The sequence below is a fragment of the Pholcus phalangioides genome, unplaced genomic scaffold (assembly GCF_987345545.1).
Source record: "Pholcus phalangioides strain wild (caught in Gottingen) unplaced genomic scaffold, Ppha-v1.0 ptg000009l_1, whole genome shotgun sequence".
In the NCBI taxonomy this organism is placed as follows: domain Eukaryota; kingdom Metazoa; phylum Arthropoda; class Arachnida; order Araneae; family Pholcidae; genus Pholcus; species Pholcus phalangioides.
In genome coordinates this window covers 55,774,225-55,796,456 of record NW_028301602.1, presented here as the reverse complement: position 1 = coordinate 55,796,456, position 22,232 = coordinate 55,774,225, and the positions used below count along the sequence as shown (strand labels likewise).

Below are 22,232 nucleotides of genomic sequence, written 5' to 3'. Positions count from 1 at the left end.
GTAACGTGACTTTGTGCTCGAGCGAACGAGCGATTTTAAGAACGTCAAGCTTAAAAAAAAAGTATGAGAGCAGTAGTATTGCAGAGAGATTGAATTAAGGGATGGTAGAGGAAAGTAGTCGTATTTAGGCTACGCTTGTTAATGTTCTGAATTCGAATAAAGTCTGTTTTTTGAAAACGTTAGTAAAATCCCGGAATACTTGAATTGAAGCCGCGGCCATTTTCCTTAGGAGCCAACACAAGTAAACAATTATTTTATGAGGGGATTCGCCAAATACAAGAAAAAAAAGGAATTTTCATTCCGTATTATCCTTTTTTCTCCCTCAGAGGCTTGCAAAATTGTGATGAAGTACTTAGCAGACGTTTCTGGTAAACTGACAGAAATGGAGCCTATCATGGACCAAATTCTACAATCAAGTATCGTTTTAGAAGGTGAGGTCAACTAAAAAGCTAATTCATTTCTCTAATCAACACAAGTTACGTATCCTCATTCGTCCTATATGACGAATAAGGATTCAAATTCAGTGTGCGTTACATAAAGTATACAACTTTATGAAATTTTGTTAAACGAGTAAAGTTGATTAATTTTACGCAAAATTTTAGAAAAATAAAGTAATTTCACGTTTTAGTAATCATTACCTAAACGTTGCTCAAGTTTTCTACACATGATTTTAAATGCATGGAAAATATCATTCTTTTTACAGCTTTTGGAAATGCCAAGACTCACCGAAACGATAACTCATCGAGATTTGTAAGTAAGCAATTAAATATGTTTCTTTTGATTGAGATACGATGTATTTCAGTTATTCCAGCTTATAACCGTATTATGATAAAACTTTTCAAAGAAATGTTTTGATTTCATTCAAGTAGCCTATCCATTTTTTTTATGCGAAGAGCATACGGGAAAAATTAGATATTCCGCCCGATAAACTACTTATCACTGAGTATACGCATACGTACAGGGATCTAAACCAGTTCTTCAATATCATTTCGAATCGAATTACTTAAATCAATTTTTATCGTTCCTCATGTATTTTTGCGTGTGTTTGTGTTATAATGCGCACCGAAAAATTACCTTAATATCGATAGTTTTACATACCCCTCATAATATGTGTATTTTTGTTTTGCTGTTATGATAGGGTAAATATTTGGAATTGGAATTCGATTTCAAAGGAAGTCCGATGGGAGGCACCGTAACCAATTGTAAGTATTGCTCTTGCCTCTGGTTTTAGGATTGACATAAGACGTGGATTTGTTTTTGAGTGCATTATTGTTTTACAAATGTTTTATTTCTGTTTCGTGCCCATCATATCTATCACAATTAAAAATTTTATGTTATATTGACCAATCTTTACTACGATTTCTCGATAATGCAGTATTTATATGAACTTCATGGGAAATCAAAACTGAAAAATCAACCCGGGTTCGAACCCAAGGGAGGATATAGATAAGATATTTCCCCTAACGAACTCGAGGTGACCACCGATAGACAGCGCCTTCACTTCCAACCCATCTCACTAATGGCAGTAAATTGCAATATAGCGATATGGCCAGAGTTGGTGTTTGGTGAAGTAGTAAATATTCAAAGTAGCCGAAATTTATGAAAAGGTCATTTCCGAAGATTTTTGAACCTTGAAAACTTTGTTTATTGTTATCTTTGGTAATTATTATTCATCACTCCAACAACAGAAAATCCGGTTACAGTTGAAAAAAGTGAAAAAAAGGAACAAAGAGCTCACAAAAATAAAACAAGAATACAATACAATACAATACAATACAAATACAACGCCACAACAGGCAAATTGCCCAACGAGGTGGCTGACTTAAGAACATCATGGATCCCCGAGCCATTTTTTGGAGGCCCTACCTACTACTGCTACACCACACATGCACCCCCCCCCCCGCGGAACCCCCCAACGAATCGGTACATGCGGGAATGTGCGTGTACGTGTAGTGCAACCTGACGTAAAGTTTGTTTCTGTGTAATGCTTGTTATGTGTAGTGCTGTCATCTGCCCCCAGTTTTTCTAAAATTAAGAACAAAATAGAGTTTAAAAATGCATCAAATAAACGAATAAAAACATACAATACACCCGAAGGACAAATAAAAAAAATTAAAAACAGATAAACCGACGAATAAAATTAATAAAAAGATGCTATTTCTAAAAGAAAACGAAAGGTGCTTCCAAAGGAATATAAAAATTACTGGGTGCCGTGTTCGACAATTATATAGATGTCTGAATCGATGGATGAAATCCTAATTACATACATTTATTCTGTAGTTTTTTATTACAAATAAATTATAGGATCTCGTTCGATACATAGGTACAATAATGTTGTATAATTGTTGCAATAATTGTTGTAATAATTACAGTATTTCTCCAGATAGATTGATATTTATATTGATGTTTATATATTTCACCTCGAATATTTACCATGTAAATTTTCTTTATTCCCTTATTTATTTTCAGATCTTCTCGAGAAGGTAAGCATGATTCTCTATTTGTGCATAGACCTATATATCCAGAATATATTAACTTCTTATAAAATTTGTAATAACACTCAATATCTAAATATTGCAAACTTTATGAATAATTGATAATCCAAAGATAGAATAATATCTCATTAACACACACACACGTCTCATATTTTGTTTTAGTTTTCCTTTTTTTATAGATTTCTTCCAATGAATGTAATTTTTTTCTAAGTATAATGATAAAAATTAACGTATTCCAGTCCAGGGTCATCGTTCAAGCACAAGGGGAAAGAAATTTTCATATTTTCTATCAACTTCTGAGTGGAGCTGACGTCCATTTATTAAGTAAGATTTTTCTTTCTTTTCGATCGTGCTAATTTATTATTCAATTTCTCTCGTTCGCCATTTTTGAAAAATCCCCTCTCTCTTTATATAAGTCTCGTTATTATTTTCTTTCATTTTTTTACAGAAAGTTTAAAGCTCCAACGCAACTACGATAACTATCAGTTTCTACGAGAGAGCCATTGCTTCCAGGCGAACAACATTGATGATAAAGCTGCCTTTGCCGTCACGCGGGTCAGTATGTTGAGAAGGGGAACTTATAATATGGAAGGAATTTCTACTTAATTGACATATTAAAAATTTTTTTGATGCCTTTCATTCAAAACGCGGCTCCAGAGTCTGTAATAATGTTGCAGCAGGGATTCTTAACCTATGGGAAAGCAAAGGGCTTTTGAGATGAGTAGTACAAATCCACTTACAGCCAGAGTTTCTTGAGCTATGAATCATGACCCAAACTTGATTCGCAGAGACTTCGTAGACAAGTCATACAAATCCACTGAAAGTACTGTTATAAATGTATTTATTGCGCACTGGTTTCACTAATTTGGAAAAAAAAGTGTCACTGGGTTGCGAAACTGACCTTGTTGTTGATTTTGGGGCGTGGATGAAAAAGGTTAAGAACCTCCCTTTGTTACAGCATGTTCTTGCCTCCTGTTATGGTGCATAAGCTAAATCAATAAAATTTGAGTCTGTGTAACGCATGAATATATTTACCCTTTATTACGAGTGCATTAAGCGCATCGTATGATTTTATTTATTTCCGTAATAATATCCCCTAGTTGGTCATTTGTATATTTATTATTTTTACAGTACCGTCCAGATGTAATGATGTCTCTAAATTCCATTAGTTCAGTTGCCCCATCGCATCGGATTACCGGCATTATGCCGTATGGTTTCTTTTTATATATATCGTACTTAAATAATAAAATGTGTTTCGTTCTTACAGAAAGCATTCGAGGTCCTAGGTGTGTCTCAAGAGGAGGTTCATGCGACGTTTCAAGTGGCTGCCTCCGTGCTCAAACTAGGCAACGTCCAATTCAAACCTCGAGCAAATATGGATGGTACCGAGAGCTGCTCTCTCATCAACGAATATGGTGAGTGGGCCTCTTTAAAACCATGTCTACGCGTTCCTGTTTGCTGAAATAACGAAATATATATTGTGTGCACAGTGTAACATTTTGTTATAGCACACACTATATATACATTACATTTTATTAACCGATTGCAGAAATTTACGAGATCTGTGAATTGCTTCAAGGTGACGTACCCGTGTTGCAGGCCGCATTGACACAGAGGACTGTCGAGACGAGGCATGACGTCATAGTTACCGACCTCTCTGCTACTGAAGTAAAAGAAATTCGAATACTCTATAAGCAGTTTTGTGATTCAAATAAAGCGATCAGATCAACCACCAGTATCTACGCATCTCTTATTCCGCTTAATTTTTTTTTTCCATCCTCAGGCGAACTACGCGAGAAATGCCTTATGCAAAGCACTGTACAGTCGTTTGTTCAATTGGATCGTTAACAGACTAAACGAAACGATCAGGGTAAATTTTCTCATAGAGTTAAGTTATGAGTTTGGGTGTAATGTAATATGTTGTTTCAGTCATTAATGTGGTATCAATTACACTGAAGTGTGAATTTTTTTTATTTCAGGCAAAGCGGATAGGGAAGAGAAAGTATATAGGAATCCTAGACATTTATGGCTTCGAAATTTTTGAGGTAAGTTCTAAAGTTTCCTTGACTTTTTCAAAACTTGAAAGCAGAGTATTTTCTCATAAACTCCGTCCTGAGAAGAAGAAAAATCCCATCGCTTCTCTCTTCCTACTACGGTAACCCATAGAATAGGCTCTGGAGCTTCTACCCGTCCCTCTAATCCAGTGGTTCTTAACCTTCTATCCATCCCGCACCTCCCAATGCAATATGATTTACTTTCCCGCACCTCACACCCTTGGATAAAGCTTTCTTTTTCTTTTCGTACAATTGGTTTTTTTCGTAGTTAATTGCATTACTATTACCCATTAATTAATTTTATAGATTCTTCTATATCTTTTTTAATTCCTTTTTTGACTTATGGTTATTATATGTCATGATGTCGCTCTCTACTTGTTAATGCAAGACATACAGAAAACTGGATGTTGTGAAGATATTTATTTTTTGAGATGTTGATTTTTTAAGGAAGGAAAATCAACCAAGATGAGTTTTTCCCTTCCTTAAGAAATTAACATCTCAAAAAAATGAATATCTTCACAACATCCAGTTTTCTGTATATCTTGCACTATGGTTGGTTTTGGCTTCTTTTTTTTTCAAATCAGTTCAAAAACTAAATTAAAATGAACGTATTGCAGTTGACGCTCGTTTTAATGACCTTCGTCGTTACGTCGAAACTGTGTTATATTGGGTGGTGATTATACTGAAAGAAAAACATATTATAAGATAGTAGCTATGTGAAAACACATTTGGGACTTATCCTACCGGTCGTTATAACAAGAGAAAGAGAGAGTCGACTGAATTAATTTTTAACATTTTTCGAAACTTTAGAGAAAAATATTCTATGATTGTTCTTCACTTTTGATTCCAGCCGGAACAATAATATTACATGTTTTTTAGCACTTGATAATTTTTAACGTTTTTTTCCCGAGTCATGCTTATGGCAGTATCATATGTAAGCACAGCAACAACACGAGGTACGAATGTAAACAAATCGCAACGTATTTTTGGCGAAAAATAAACTTTAACAACGTGAATTTCGTATTACATATTTCTACAAGCGAAAGAAAAAATGAGGTATCGAAATATAACTATGATTCATATTTTTCAAAGAATTTAGAAATTCAATTCTCATCATTTCAATTTTTCTGACATCAGTCAACGTTACAATTTCCTCATCTCGCGCCCCCAAAAAGACTTTTCCGCACCCCCGGTTAAGAACCATTGCTCTAATCCATTCCATCGTTTCCTTGAAGGGATATCGCTCACTTTGGGAAACGCTGCTAAAAACTATTCTCCTGCGATTTTTCTCGACTGATCATCATGGGTCGCTTCTCTGAAAGATAAAATACACATCTGTCGAAAATTTATATCTATTCATTATCAGTTATTATCGCAGCGAAAATCCAAACATAGGTTATACTTATTCTATGTGAGAAACCACAGAGGAATGTGAATTTTTTTCCGAACTTCATATCCATTTCTACTTGGTTGTCAAGGAATCGCATGAACCAACTTAAAAAATTAACGTTCGGTTATTCTTGCACGTAAAATACATTAGGTAAATTCGTTTATTTGTACAGTAAGACTTCCGTATAACGTCGATCACTTTTTACGTCACCTTGCTTTTACATTGCTTTCACATCGGTGACGCTGTGCTCCAGTAATCGTTTCTAGATTCCGAGTAAATTTTTACAGATTATAATGTACAAATATGTTATATACTATAATTATAATCGTTTTCAGTATCTTCTTATCATTCCTTCGTAATGTTTCCATTTTCTTCAATTAGTTCAACACTTTTGAACAGCTCATCATTAACTACTGCAACGAGAAACTTCAGCAAATACTCATAGAACTTACTTTGAAGCAGGAACAGGAAGAATACATAAAAGAGGTGAAACAATTATTAATACCCAATAATGTCAACTTTTCTCATATTTCTCATTTATGGGGTTTTCCCCATGTTACAAACATTTTCATTATTTTGCATCATTTGTGAATATTAATAGATTAATATAATATACAGTGAAACCTCGATATGACGATATTTTTCAGGCCAAGAAAAAATGTTGTTGTAGGGGGATTATCATTATATCGAGAGGCAATATATTGTCATCATGTGACATCAAATTTATGCTGTTCTAAATCTGCGTTGTTGGTATCATCGGAAAGCACGCTTTAAAGTATTTATTCGTCGTGGAAAACTGCATTTAATTAGTTAATTAATGAAATTCATTCAGATGCATTGCCTCTGTAAAGAAGTTTGCCGTATTGCATTTTTGTGTCTTACAGAAAAAGTGGCAATACCGACAGCTCTATTAACATTTTCGGTGATCATGTGTGCAAAACACCTATGTTATTAAACGCTAATTGCAAGAATGAAAAAGATGGGTGGCGAAGTTGAAATTAAATTCATGGCGATTTTGAGCGAAATATAAAAAAATATCGTTGTAGAGGTTTCAAAATCTGTTAAAAATATCGTTATAGAGGGATTTATCGCAGTAAGAAAGATCGTTTTATCGAGGGGTGTTTAACATTTTTCTATGGGTAATTCCAAACAAGAGTTGAAACAATATCATTGTATAGGGATTGATCGTTATATCGAGTATCGTTGTAGCAAAATTTTCACTCCATTCTATTATATTTTGCGTTTTAATAGTGCAAGGGTCCATAAGGTCATGCTACGCAAATAAAATTCCGCAATGAAATAGAATTCATATTTTTTTTATTTGAAAATTCTATGAATTTAATTAGGTTTTTTTTCATATACTTTATTTTTCGTATTTGAAGGGAATTCAGTGGGAGCACATAGACTATTTCAATAACGCTGTCATATGTGATCTCATTGAAAAGGTAAGTAAAGGGAAATTCATTCGCATTGCTTAATAGTATATTAATGTAATTATACAGCATTTTAATCGACATTTTTTTAGTCCACGTAATAAGTGCATTAAAAAAAATAATGATAATGTACGAGTATAACGTATTAGTAACCGAATGAAAATATAATATTTGTTCGTATGATGATTACAGAACAACCATGGCATCCTTGCGATGCTTGACGAAGAGTGCCTTCGACCTGGTCCAGCTAGTGACGAGACGTTCCTCTATAAATTAACGCAGGCTTGCATGGATAATCCATACTTCGAAAGCAGAGGTTGTCGCAACTTTATAGCTGACAGCACCTTGCCATATCACAGTTTTCGTGTGAGGCATTATGCAGGAACTGTAAGTAAGATTTGCGAATAGTATTCATACGCATATATATCAATCGTTTTTCCCGTCTTCTCGTATATAAGATTTTTTTTTCGTCATAGAAATGCTCGATTTATTGCGGCAGAATATCTGAGTAACAAACTTTAACGAATTTTTTTATCATACTAACTTTTTACAGCGACGCTTAAATGTTTACAAATACAAATACAAGGTCACAACAGGCAAAATGCCCAACGAGGTGGCTGAGAAAAAGATGCCCATAACAAATACGGATATCACATATTTCTAAAATACAGCAACCCAATTAAAAAGGCAATTATAAAACCTAAAAAACAATATATATATATATATATACACACACATGATAACATATAATACAATGCCCGTAAAATACGTATATTTATGTTGTATAAGTATGGATAGCTTCGCGATTTACCCCAATATGTTTACCGTATTTCTTTTCAAACATGTCGATCGTGTTAGATGAGCTATTCCATTTACCAACAACCCTATTAGTGAAAAATTCCCTGCGACACTACAATCTAGAATTGTCCCTTACCAAACCATACTGGTGTCTCCTTGCAAAGAAGTCGACTGACTGCGTATTAAGAATTCATGGCTCATCCTGTCCATCCCGTTGAAAATTTTTAACACTTCGATCATATCCCCCAATATTTTATTAATTTATGAGTCAATGAAAATTTTGATGAAGCAGTGCCAAACAGGATAAATGCAGTGCAACGTAGTTCAAAAAAGTCCCTCCTGAAAGAACAGGCAAACTGTCAACATGAGATTCTAAACATTAAAATTTGGGCCTTCTAATAGGAAGTATCGAAAGCAGCACTTGTCGAACACAAAACACGCATAACTGACACAAATCGTAAATACGTTAGGGCCCACACCACACTTTCTGGCATGCACATATTTCTTATATCCCCTCCCCCACCACAGAGAAATGATGTTTACGAGAGGTGCTTATACGGTTTAGCAGTAGTAGTGCGCGTGTGATTGTATTACTTATGGAGATTCTAGGTACTATTACATTTATAAACATGTTAAAAATTTATAAAATTTCATACCTATAATACATAAATCTAGAACTAACAGTAAAAATTGCTGAACAAATACATTAAACTTAAAACGTAACCTAATTATACGTTTAAGGTATATATATGTGTGAGTTTCTATAAATGCAATAGTAATTGTTATTATTTTTTAATTTATGACTTCTCTATCACGAATTTTTTGATGGAACGAAGCGATTTCATTATGTGGAGATTGGACTGTATAGAAAAAATTATTTAAATATTAATGTACACTGCTGGCCACCCAAATTGCAACACCAAGAAAGACAAGAGATATCGCAACAATATTTATTTTGTAGATAACATGTTGACCAAGCATCAAATGATTAACTTTATAGACTTCTGTGAAGTGTGGTTCCTGCCAAAATCAGTAGCCAGAGTAGCCGCCATTGTTGGAGATCACCGCTGCCACACGCCTCGGCATTGATTCAAAGAGACTTTGGATGTGTTCTTGGGGTACAGCAGACCAAGCAGCTTCCACGCGTTGCCGAAGTTGATCTGGTGTGGCAGCTGGGGATGTAATCTGGGTCAATCGTTGAGCAACCATGGACTACATGTTTTCTATCGGCGAAAGATCCGGAGTGCGAGTTGGCCAGGGAAGCATTTCAATCTGGCGATTGACGAAGAACCTTTGGACAATGCGTGCCACGTGTGGTCGCGCATTATCCTGTTGAAATATGGCTGTGGGCAAGCCCTGAAGGTAAGGAAGGACAACTGGCTCCAACACCTCGGAGATGCAGCGCTGGCTTTTTAAAGTACCGGCAATGCATACTAGAGAAGTGCGAGAGTGATATCCAATACCACCCCCATACCATAATACCCGGTGCAGGACCAGTGTGGCGGTGCATAACGCAGCTGTTCAGCATCCTCTCTCCACGGTGTCTCCAGACTCGAATCCGACCATCGTGGTGTTGCAGACAGAAGCGTGACTCGTCAGTAAAGACAATTTCATTCCATTGTGCCGTCCACATCCTTCTTTCATCGCACCATTGGCGGCGGAGACGTCTGTGGTTCTGCGTCAAGGGTAGACGAAGCAATGGACGTCTTGCGGACAGACCACTCTGCTGTAAACGGCGTCGAATGGTACGCGCAGACACTGGATGATGCGGTACAGACTGAATGTGCTGTGCTATGGTTCGTGATGTGGCTGAGCGATCCGTCACTGCCATACGCACAATACGCCTGTCATCACGTGAAGTGGTGCACTGAGGTGGATGCGATCGAACACGTCGGTCCGTCGTACCCTCCTGCATCCAACGATCACATATCCGCATTACAGTTGTTTGGTTTCGTCCAACACGACTACCGATTTCCCTGAAAGATAATCCACAATCTCGGTAGGCCACTATCCTTCCTCGGTCGAACTCGGATACTTGATCAAAAGATGATCGCTGTTTTCTACGAGGCATAATTGATCGTTTTTTTGAAAAAACCACAAGAAAAACACAATTGCCGTACTTCAAATCGTCGAAATCTCCAAGCCTTAAATAGCGCTTTGAAGTGGCGCCACAGGCGCGCGTGATGTGCGTCTGCGCTGAAATTCTAATCATTTGCATATCTCACCTCCGTTAACGCATGTTGTAAATTTCATATTATTTGCATGCTTCCTTCAGGGTGTTGCATTTACGGTGGCCAACAGTGTATATAGTCGCGGGGGTTGCAATCCAGAAGTCTGAACCAGTTTTAAAAATAAATATTTAAAAAAACTGCTAGGCGTGGAAACAAACGGCTTAAAGAATTTGAAAGAGGCAGTTTCAGCGCTTCTTATTTACTTACTAGAAAATTTCTTCATTCGCACCTTCAGTGACGCGAAGAATGTCAAGCCTATATAGCAGCGATTCTCAACCTTATTTAACTCGCCAGACCAGAACCAGAATCAGAATTTTAAGGTGATGCCTGGCCCTTAACGTGGACCATCTGTCACCACACGGGCTGGGGGCCCTTGAGAACCACCGATGAAGAGAAAGACAAGAGAGTAATGTATGTGTAAAAGTGAGTGCGTGTATGAATTGTTAAAGGTTTAAAGTCAACCTTTAACTCGCGGAGGACAATATAATTATATATAGTACTAGTACTATTGACGCTTCGTCATCCAACCCCTCCCCCACCTCCTCCAATGAATCAATATATAACTACTCGTCCATCTTATTTATTTCGTCAAGGAAAATATTCCCCAAGCACTGCTGATGCCTGAAAAATAGTCATTCAATTGCCAGTCTCCGACTCCGATAAGCAATGCACTACCCTCAATACAGCACAATACGCGATACACCGCAATACCCCATCCTGCCGAATACACCACAATCAGCAATGCACCACTATTTGCAGCACACCACAATAAGGAATACAGAACGTGATGCACTGCAATATGTGATGAATAACAATACACAATGCACCAGAATCAGCTATGCAATATGAGCAGTGAACCAGAATGAGCTATGCAATATGAGCAGTGAACCAGAATGAGCTATGCAATATGAGCAGTGAACCAGAATGAGCAATACAGCACTATCGGCGATGTATCGCAATAAACAAAGCACCATAATTGGAGCCCGGAAGTTCAGGCAAAATGCCTTTTTTTTTTGCCTCAATTCAAACTTTTTTGATAAAAATGCTTTTTTTGAAATTTTCGTGCCATAAACGCCTATTTTAACATAGTTTTATGTTTATTAGTGAATTCCAGAGGCCATAATATATAAAACTTTTATATTTTGAGCATTGAGAACTTTTAACCTGAACATTTTCCAACTCTCAGTATTAGTTATCATCAGAAGGTCCCCTCCCCTAAAAGACCCATTTAGGCGTAAATAAGTGATCCGAGATATTGGTGTTGCCATGCATCAACTTTGCTTTGACCAAATGGCGTTAGACGTGAATGATTGTTTCAGATCAACAAATCCCGTGTTTTAGAAAAGCAGAGGAAAATTTAAAAAAGCACAATAGGCGATGCATTGCAATATAAGCAAATCACTATAATACGCAATGCACCACGATACTCAATAATCACTGGATTACAATAAACAATACAGCACGCGATACACTACAATACGCAATGCACCATTATTTTCAGTGCACCACAATAAGCGGTACAGCACAATACGCAATAAACAGCAAGGAAACAATGAGATTCATCAACGGCAACTCGAAATCAAACTTGTCAACTTCCCCATGAAAGTATCTGTCCAATGCCCCTCCCTCGGTACCCAGACCCTGCGTGTTGAGAGCACTGGTGATATATACGTACCTCTCAGTACATGCACAAAACTTGGTCCCGATATGTTCAGGAGTTAAATAAAAACTCGACTTAAAATCGTAATCGATTTTCGTAACGCAAAAACGTAACTGATTTCCGTCCCAAAATCGTAACCAATTTTCGATGCATAGAAACGGGTCGTTTTCGAGTTTGTGATTTTATATTTTTTAGAATAGATACAGTAGTATTATATATAGTATGTAATTTATGTGGTGGATTTCTATATTACAAAGAATGTAAGTAAAAAGGAGCTAAATAGATGAAAGTGAAAAAAAAAACCTTCGAAATCTTCCCTTTCAAACGTTTTAAGCCGTTTGTATCTTTGAGAGATAACTTTTTTTTAATATTTTATATATTTTTTATAAATGTTTCAAATATTATTATTATTCTGTTCTTCAAAACAGGTCCAGAGATATTTAAAGTATAGATATTTAAATATATGAAATAACTTTTTTGTGTGTGTGTGTGTGTGTCTGAGTTCTGTTTTCTATACAAGTCTAGGACTATCTTGTATTATATGGTCAGGGGCATGCTTAAATATTTTAGACCTGTAGGTGCTCGCTGGTCTTGAGCTTCATATATACACTGCTCAAAACAAACAGGGGAGCAAGCAAAAAAGTGAAGAAAACAGCGCGAGACAGCCACATATTGGCATACAATGTACACGCGTATCAATGCGCAATTCAGAAAAAAGACGTAAAAAAATTTGGAATTAAGCTTTAATTTTTTGAAAATATGGAAAAAACATGAAAAGATGATTTAGGGCAACAATTTGGTTACATGTAAACGATAAAAAAAAGTACTGTTTAGACATGATGCATGAGTTTTAATAGGGCGTGTGGTCTCCTCGAACAGCTAAGACTGCTGCACACCTGTTTGCCATGGATGCGATGAGGTTATCGATCAGACTTTGGGGAATACTGTTCCACTCCTCAAGAAGTGCAATCTGCAAGTCTCGGACAGGCGGCCTTGGTCGCGCAGCAATGCGTCGTCCTCAAGTCAGGAGAGCACGCTGGCCATTTCATACGCTGTATTGTTTCAGCTTCAAGCATGTTCTCCACCAGACGAGCTCGATGCGGTTGGGCTATATCATCCTGGAAAACAAAGGAATCTCCAATGGCTCCAGCGTAAGAGATGACATGAGGTCGCAGTATCTCGTCTGCATACCTTCGGGCCGTCAAAGTGCCATTCCCAATGATATGCAGGTCCGTACGTCCGCCTATGCTGATTCCACCCCATACCATCCAACCAGCTCGTCTGTATTGTGACCTTTCACGAACGAATGCGGAGGTATTTCGAGTGCCCCTGTCCCTCCATACCAGAACACGTCGGGTGTCACACTCCAGACTGAATCGGGACTCGTCTGTAAACAGCACTTGGCTCCAATCATGTTGCTCCCAATCTCGATGTTCAGCAGCCCATCTTCTTCGGGCCGCACGGTGGCGTGTGGTCAACGGAATGCAGACCATTGGCCTACGTGCATAGAGCCCTCCCTCATGAAGCCGATTACGTACTGTTTGGCTGGACACCCTTCGTCCTGTTGCCAAGAGCGACCGCCTTTGCAGCTGCGTAGCATTCTCTGTTCTGTTTCGACGGGCTGTTAACCGTATATACCGGTCATCAGTTGTTGTAGTGGCGCGTGGCCGACCTTGCCCTGGTCGACGTCTAACATTTCCTGTTTCTTGGAATCGATTCCACAGCCTTGCGTCCGCGACACTACGTTGTGTTTGCCCGGATTCCAGTCTGCCTATAACACGCGATGCCATGGATTCCGGTAAATCGCGTTGTTGAGACATCCTCAAGTCACCTTGACTCAAAAAAAAAATTCTGCGCAATCGAATTTCACAGTTACGGCAGTGAAACAGACGTTTCTGCAACATCCCGATTTCTGCCCTTATCTCCTTTTTCTGGTTTTTGACGTCATGAACTTTGATTTGCATATGAAGTTTTCTTCTTCCGTTTCCTGCTAGGCTTTAAATTATGGATGATTCATTTTATGTTACTTATCGGTATACATCTTTGCGTAATTTTGTTAAAACCATGTGCTCCCCTAATTGTTTTGAGCAGTGTATATATTGGAAGATTTTGATTTTTTTCTAAATCAATTCTACGGATGTTCGAAACTATGCTACAAATCACGATGGATGCTCGAACATACACAGCTCACTCCACTGGCTCCGACGTCACTGCGTATTATATACACATAATGCTATTATGCTGTTTAAAAATTGCTTTAAATATTTCACTGCAATTTAATGATGTACTATCCATTTTCTACAGGTGACTTACTCCGTAACAGGTTTTATTGATAAAAACAATGACGTCCTACACCGAGATCTATCGCAAGCCATGCACAGAACCGAACATCCTCTACTAAAAACGCTCTTTCCTGAAGGTATTTAATACAATGATTCAAATGCATACTTGCGAACTTTACGGAATTTCCGTAGTTTCTATAAATTTCTACTATAAAATACGGAACTACGGCCAATCGTGAAAAACTATGGAAGTCTGGTTTTTTTCGAAACTTCTGTTATTCAAAGATTTTTTTAATTCCATTATTCTACCGAGTTTAAAATGACGTCACGCAAAGGTCGCATCTCCAAAGAATAAATATCAAATTAATAGCAAATCGACAATTGGCATAAAAAGGTGCTCGGTTTGCACTAAAATAACTTATCGTGGCCTAAAGTTCTTTTTGATAAACAGAAGAAAGTTCAAATTTCACTCACAGTTTTTCATTTTTCGCTGTAAAACGAAAAACTTGATATTTAAATATATGAAATAATTTTTCTGTGTGTGTCTGAGTTCTGTTTTCTATACAAGTCTACCGTGCCCTGTTTGGTACACAAATTATAATTTCATGTACAAAACAAATCTTTGCCAAATTTCGTATGCGTACCAAACAGGCCCCACTTAAACAATAAGCTACTTTGAAAGTTCGTCAGAGATGGGCAAATACCCGATAAGGTAAAAAAAACTGTCCAGCAACAATGACTTGGAGGTGTTTAGTTGCCTTGTGTGCAGTATTTAGTTAATTGTTTGGTTACCTTGATTCCCAAACAATTGTTTTTTACTTTTTTAATGCCCACAATATATGAAGAAAATCAAGTAGCAGTAATAACTGGCAGTGCCAGGTATTACTACTTGTATGATATCGATGTATATGTATGATATAGAATACGTCACAATTTTTTTTCCTAAAGTTGAAGAAAATCGATTTGAATTTTAAAAAAAAAGTGACGATAAATTTGAGGGGGTGGAACTCCCCAGAAAAAAATTGTTTGGGGTGGAACTACCCCCTCCCAAACAATTTTTTTCTGGGGAGAAAGAAATTCCGGGGCCTCCCCGCCCTGTCACCCAGTGAAGAACATTGTCACTACGGAGAGGCTTGATTCCAAGGTTGGCATGTATGAATGGCTCTTGGCTATATTTCACACTGGTCTCAAAACGCATGTAATAACTCATATTATTTTGCTCATTTTTTTAAATTTATGCAAAAAAAAATTACGTCTTTATCCTTCATGAAAACAAATCAGAGTTACCCGATTTATCTGAAATAAAAAGATATGTCTCTCGAAGGATTCGATAATTAAATTATACAACACTAATCATTGGCAACGGATGTAGCGTATTCAATTATAAATTTTATTTTAAAAAAATTAAGTACTTGTGTCATCACACACACAACTCTTCAATGCGTAGCTCTGCATATATGCAAAGAGTTCTTTGAACGTTTATTACTGCAACCATTTTGAAGATGGAAATTCAGAATTGCCTTTGCACATAAGGTGAGATCAAATTCTTTCCGTTTTATATTCTGAATTTGCTGGTAGATGTCTCAATTAACGACAACAACTCTTTGTTTGTTACAGAGCATGTGTGGCTGTGATCTCGCTAATTTATTAAAATGCCTTGTTTGAATTTCTTTTTTTTACCTTGAAGTTTGTACCCGAATTTTCTTCTTACTATGGTTTGAATCACAAAGAAAGTACTTATATGTTTGGAAAGTAATATTTACTTCTATACATTTATTTCATATGCGATTTTAGAGCCTGGCTTTCAATACGGGTCATTAATTATGAAAAAAATTATCAGCATGAAAACAAAATTGAGCATTAAAGGATTAATTATACCTGAAAGATTTGTGATAAACAGAATCAGTTACACTATTCTAAAAATGAGTTAAAAGACATTTAATAATTAAATTATTCAGCGTGCTGTGTGTATGGGTAATCTTATTTTTATAATTTTCCGTCTTCAAACAGGTAATCCAAGGCGTACAACACTGAAGAGGCCCACAACCACTGCCACACAATTTAGAATATCCGTGGGTGCTCTCATGAAAAGCCTTCAAGCAAGAAACGCCAGTTACATACGATGCATTAAAGTACGTTTTACTGTTAGCATTTATGGGGGCGAGGGAACACTGTTTCTAATCGAAAATGCTTTAGTATGAATATTTATGCTTTCGTGTTTCCTGTATAATACATAAAATACGGTATCAAATCATTGAAATCCATTCTGTTCAAGTAAATCATCTTGCTTTTTTTTTTTCAATTTTCAGCCAAATGAGCTAAAGCAGCCTATGATATTTGAAATGGCCTTGGTTCAGCATCAGATCAGATACCTTGGGTGAGTTAGAAGAAAATACAAATTCTAACGTTATCATACTGAACATTCGATTCTTAATACTCTTGCGATATGTTATACTTCGATGAAATATTTATATTTTTTTCATAACATTTAATATTTCTATAGTACCTTTCATGAATGGTATGCTTTCTTATCACAGTGCAATGTAACTCTACATAGTTTTCCTTTCACATGAAATACTATTCACATTTTGATAAAATACTTCTTTTTTTTTTCTTTTTTTTTTTGCTGGATAATAGCTTAATGGAGAATGTTCGGATGAGGAAAGCTGGCTACGCTCATCGTCAGGACTACGAGTCTTTCCTGCGGAGGTACAAGATGCTATCCATCCACACGTGGCCCGTCTGGTCCGGGTTGCCCGTCGAGGGAGTTACTCACCTCCTCAGAGATTTACCCGTCCATCCTTCTGAGTACGCTTTCGGAAGAAACAAAGTGTTCATAAAGAGTTCAAAAACCGTGAGTGTGACGAGGAAAAATCCCATCGTGATATTAATGCGATAACTTTTAAATTAAACAGATAGCATCGAAAATTCGTTTCCTTGTGAAATTTTCTTGTTATTTGTTAAGTTATTCGTGTGTTTACAATAAAGAATTTTTTTTTGCTGCATTTTCAGCTTCACGAGCTCGAACAATATCGCCAAGAAAGTCTTCACGAATTGGCAACGCTCATACAGAAAGTATGGAGAGGACACATCCATCGGCGGCTCTACCACCAGATGAGGAGAAGCCAAATCCTTCTAGCAACAAATTACCAACTTTGGAAGGTAAGCTAAGTTTTTTTAGCACAATCACAGGCTTATGTTACTTTCAGAAACAAAATAAATCGCTTCCGTGACTAATATTACTATCTTCTTCGGAATCGAAAAACAATAAATGTTTTTGGAAGTAATATTGCTCATCTAGATGACTTATCATACATTTTATAACATATATTTTTTTCTTCGAATTTTCATTTCTTTTCTGATTGACTTAGGATACATAGATAATAATGCCATCTATGATTGCATATGTTTTAGATTCGCATACGGAGAATTTTTTCTTCTTTTTTATAAATATATTACACGTATTACTGACAATCTTTTCTCCTTATCGTGCATCATTTCCAACCATTCTTTTTTACTCTTATTCGCCTACTTTTCCAAATTGTATTTTCATCTTCAAGTGTCTAGAGCCTCTTTTACTTGAACTTGTTAATCCAATTATACCATACATGCTCAACCCACAGCCTTCGGGCCAAATATGGCCCTCGGAGTCATCTATTGTGACCCACGACCTCAAACTTAATTTTCTATAAATGAACTAAACGGCACACAACTAGATTAAGTGACCCGCGGCACATTTACAGATCACTTCAGTGGCCTGGGACACTGTTCTAGATCACTTAGGTGGATAGTGACACATTCTTACCTCACTTAACCTTTTAAGCGAGATATCTGCCTCCATAAAAAGCCTCTTAATTTAGCATTTACTTTGCACCTACTGAAAATCTGAAAAAGCCCACTATATTCAAAAAGGATATGGCATTTTGAAGGGGATTTAGTGATTTCTGCTGTGTCGCTTAAAGCGTTTAGTAACACGCTGCACATTTCCAGGTCACTTATGTTGCCGTGGCGCATTTACACAGATGAATTAAGTGGCCCGCGGTACATTTATAGATCACTTAAGTGACCTATGGCGCTGTTCCAGATCTGCGTTTCAGGCCACAAGCAGTTACAGTGAAAATAGGAATTACAGATAACGATGCGTTTGAGTTCCAAAGATCAGCTACCTTCACTTCCTTCACATTCCCTGGTTTGCTGCGTGTGAAACTTGAAATATTATATTGGAAAAAAATGCTGAGCAAATGTGTGAGTGTGTGTGTGTTTTTTTATTAAAAGTTATGTTTTGCTTGTTTCCAAAAAATTCTGTAATTTTCCCCCAATATATTCAACTGGAAATGCTACATAAAGCCAAACAACTAGAAGAATCCAAAGCTGAAACCTGGAGGGAAAAAGTCATGACAATAAATGGCCTGAGGTTTATTTTATTTAATTACATCTTGAAGTTGGAATTAAAAAAATACGTCGATTTCACATCACGGTCTATCAACTTATTTCTCAGGCCATCATCATTTTCCGCCTAAGAAATAGTTTCCTCTCTAGATTGCAGCTTACGGCCGAACCCAACGACTTATGTGGAAAATCGCAATGTCTTATCGAGAATTTCTCAATCATTTCTGATAAATAATTTGTGTACTTACACTAGAACTGAAGATTGCTTTGAATCAAACTTTTCTACACACCGAAACTCAATTCAGCGATCCATCCCCGATTCAAATCTTTATTGCTTCATCGATCGTTTTTCCTTTCTTTCGCATTCAAAGAAGAGAATCTCCACACTATTTTCTTTACTATCACATATTTTACTAGATTTTTATTCTTTTAGGCCTTTCTGCTACATGCATGGTATGAAATTCTTTTTCATTTTTCATCGAATTTCGTGCTTGAATGTTGAAATTGTTATGTTTAATTAGCAATGAATCATCTAAAACCTAGTAGATTAGAAAGACTGCGTGTCACTTAAGCATGACATTTTCTTTTTAGATTTACGTCGCAAAACTATCTGCAGAGCGGCAGTGGGAAGAGATTAAGGCTATAAACATATGCCCTATAATCCTACCTGATAAATCGTATTACGTATTTCAATAGTTTAATAGTTTTAGGTTGTATTCTCTCGATTCGCATTAAGAAGCTTATGAGAAGCAAATATTACATAACATGTTACGAGTGTTATCCGAAGAGTGCTATTTTGAAGAGTAATTTCACTTTTCTCCAAAATTTTGAAGGGTAGTTTTGTAAAAAGAGGGGTATTTTTAAAGAATAGGCCAAAAAAAATTACCTAAAATTTGAAGGAGTAAAATTTAATTTGGTGAATCGTGTATTGGCGAACACTGCTTGATACCATCAAATTATTGAAACATAAGGGAAAACGTGTACGATGTCGATGCATATTGTTTTGCTGGTTGATAGCATTTGCTTTCGTGCAACAATTTTGCATGGAAAAAGTTTCACTAGCTCGCCTTGAGAGAAAATGTTCTGTAGCTCTGCAGAAAGTGCGTGTTTTAGTTTGCATGTGCTTAGGAATATGGTAGCGTATGTTACTAATGTGTGTGAACAGGTGGTGTAACCATTGCTTCTCGAGTGAGAAAATTGTTTGTTTTAATGTCTGGAATGAAAGTATCCGTCGGAAGCGTTCGAGAGTGGAGAGATCTCCCTGGCACGGACAGGACCCGGAACTTTGTGGGCCACCTACGTCGTCTATGCTGCCTACATAACATGGAAGGTGAGGCCTATTGAAAACAGAAATACAAAAAAATAAAATAAAATACACCCCAAAAATCTCAACATTATTCTATAGCATTCAAAAATTTTGTTTCCGTAGATTAAAATTAAAACTGAAACTGCGTTAAATGAAAAAAATTACGATTTTATTATTTGGTTCCCATGATATATGTTATTATGATTTCATGTCATTTACAACAAAAATAACGCTAGCAACGAAATATCACATGTCTTTAGGAGATTGACGGCCCAAATACCAATTCTATAGCTAAATCAAATAAAGCAGGATCATAAATATAAGTTCATTCGTTTATAAAAATTATAGTTTGTGACAGGAATGCTTAGTATATAGCAATCTGAATATGAATTAGGTTAATCGTTGTAACACTGATATCCTTAACATTATAGTATTCATCAAGTTCATAAATTCACACTACATGCCGGATATTGTTTTTTTGAGTACTCATAAAGAAGTTATTATGTACTTAGAGAATTCCATATCAATATCAATTGCGTGAAATTGTGCTCAACCAATATAAGTATGCTTTTCTATGTGTTTTTATATGCTAATTGCTGTTATTGTTCCACCCGACATTAAATTTTGTGTTTTTATTTTTTTGTGGCATGATCCTTTCTCTTATATTATAGTGTATGTTGAATATTTCAGACGTTGCGCTTTCTTTGTTTCGATCATTGCACTCAAATTTTTCTGAAAACACATTCAATTTACTTACATTATTTCATTTTAAAAATTATTTTCCAAGTTATCCCCCAAATATTATAAAGGTTGCCGTTTCATTATCCGTCCAGTTAACGACCAAGCTGTTTTTGATGCTACAAACATGTTTTTTATTGAGGGCGTCAACTTATTTGCTTACCAAACATCATTCATGCGCCAACATAAATAGCATTTAATATGTTCACTTAGTCGTATCATTGGGATTTCACGCGTATTAAACGGATGATTAGAACGAAACCTGAGGTTTCAAGCCTATCGATCTATAGAAATAACCCATAATCGACGCTTTGTTTCTATAATGTTCTTGAACTGGGAATCTGTTTAGCAGAAAAATTTCCTGTATTGTAGAACCTTCTTATTCCGACGTTTAAATAAAACTTGATTCCTTGTGAGATAGAATCTCCCAAATTTTTTAATTTAGAATTAGAAAAGCGATATAGACAGTTTTCTATTCCTTGACGCCTGAGCATGCATAACTATGTCGAAATAACTACCGTAAGTGACGAAAACTATGATTATACGGGGTGTATAGGAAACAGCTCGTACCGCAAATTACTGACGAAGAAATATCCACGTCATTCATATTGCAAGGGGTAGTATAATTATTAAAATAAAAAAAATTAACTTTTTATACGAATATTCTGAGCTCGAAAACCAAACTAGAAAGTTGTTGTCCTGTCTCCTGATGCCAAAAAGAAAAACTTCCCCGTTTCTAAGTGCAATATTCGCAGAGATATTTGAATTCAAAATTCGGAGAAAAGTTGAGGGGGGGGGGGGAAAGCATTATCAGTTAGTTTCTGTTCTTTGTTCTTTTACAACTTTTCTCCGATTTTGAATTCAAATATTTCAGCAAATACTGCACTTAGAAACGGAGAAGTTTTTTTTGGCATCAGGAGAGACATGATAACAACTTTCTAGTTTGGTTCTTGAGCACAAGGTGTTCGTATAAAAAGTTTATTTTTTTTTATTTTAGTAACTATACAGCCACTTGCAATATGAATGACGTATCTGAGTTCTACACGTTGTTTGGATACTTTTTTTCTAACTGGAACTATGCCTCTCTAGGATCAACGGTTCGCCAGTAATTTGCAGTGTTAGCTATGCCCCCGTGAATGGACGGCCCAGTTCAAAGAAGCAACAACTGCAAAATCTTTATTTTGAATTATCTGCATTCTAAAGATTCACTTTATATGGAACTCAATGAGAATCAACTCAGATTTAATTACAGTAGAATAGCGTATAAGCAAAGGTGGGAGATATTGCTGTTTTGCAATATTTAGAGGCATTTTCCTCTGTTCTACACTCGTGTGCAACATTAAGAGAATTAGCACATTATGCCTAATTTCTGAAAAAACTATTGGGCAGATTTTAATGAAATTCGATATGATTACACATTCATAACAGAGAAAGAGATGTACTATACAAAACTCAT

At 36.4% G+C, this 22,232-nt stretch overlaps 1 protein-coding gene across 1 annotated transcript in view; it reads left to right on the top strand.

Moving 5' to 3' along the window:
* The window catches only part of LOC149083343 (unconventional myosin-Ia-like), a 175,660-nt gene that overhangs the window by 144,555 nt on the left and 8,873 nt on the right, over positions 1-22,232 (top strand). Inside the window, exons 5-23 of the mRNA XM_089236828.1 lie at positions 327-431; positions 704-750; positions 1,139-1,202; positions 2,470-2,483; positions 2,735-2,819; positions 2,944-3,050; positions 3,763-3,910; positions 4,045-4,163; positions 4,279-4,365; positions 4,475-4,540; positions 6,321-6,425; positions 7,322-7,384; positions 7,565-7,759; positions 14,366-14,480; positions 16,354-16,475; positions 16,653-16,720; positions 16,981-17,197; positions 17,356-17,505; positions 19,958-20,062. Coding sequence (XP_089092954.1) covers positions 327-431; positions 704-750; positions 1,139-1,202; positions 2,470-2,483; positions 2,735-2,819; positions 2,944-3,050; positions 3,763-3,910; positions 4,045-4,163; positions 4,279-4,365; positions 4,475-4,540; positions 6,321-6,425; positions 7,322-7,384; positions 7,565-7,759; positions 14,366-14,480; positions 16,354-16,475; positions 16,653-16,720; positions 16,981-17,197; positions 17,356-17,505; positions 19,958-20,062 — 1,982 coding nt within the window. The remainder of the gene's footprint in view (positions 1-326; positions 432-703; positions 751-1,138; positions 1,203-2,469; positions 2,484-2,734; positions 2,820-2,943; positions 3,051-3,762; positions 3,911-4,044; positions 4,164-4,278; positions 4,366-4,474; positions 4,541-6,320; positions 6,426-7,321; positions 7,385-7,564; positions 7,760-14,365; positions 14,481-16,353; positions 16,476-16,652; positions 16,721-16,980; positions 17,198-17,355; positions 17,506-19,957; positions 20,063-22,232) is intronic.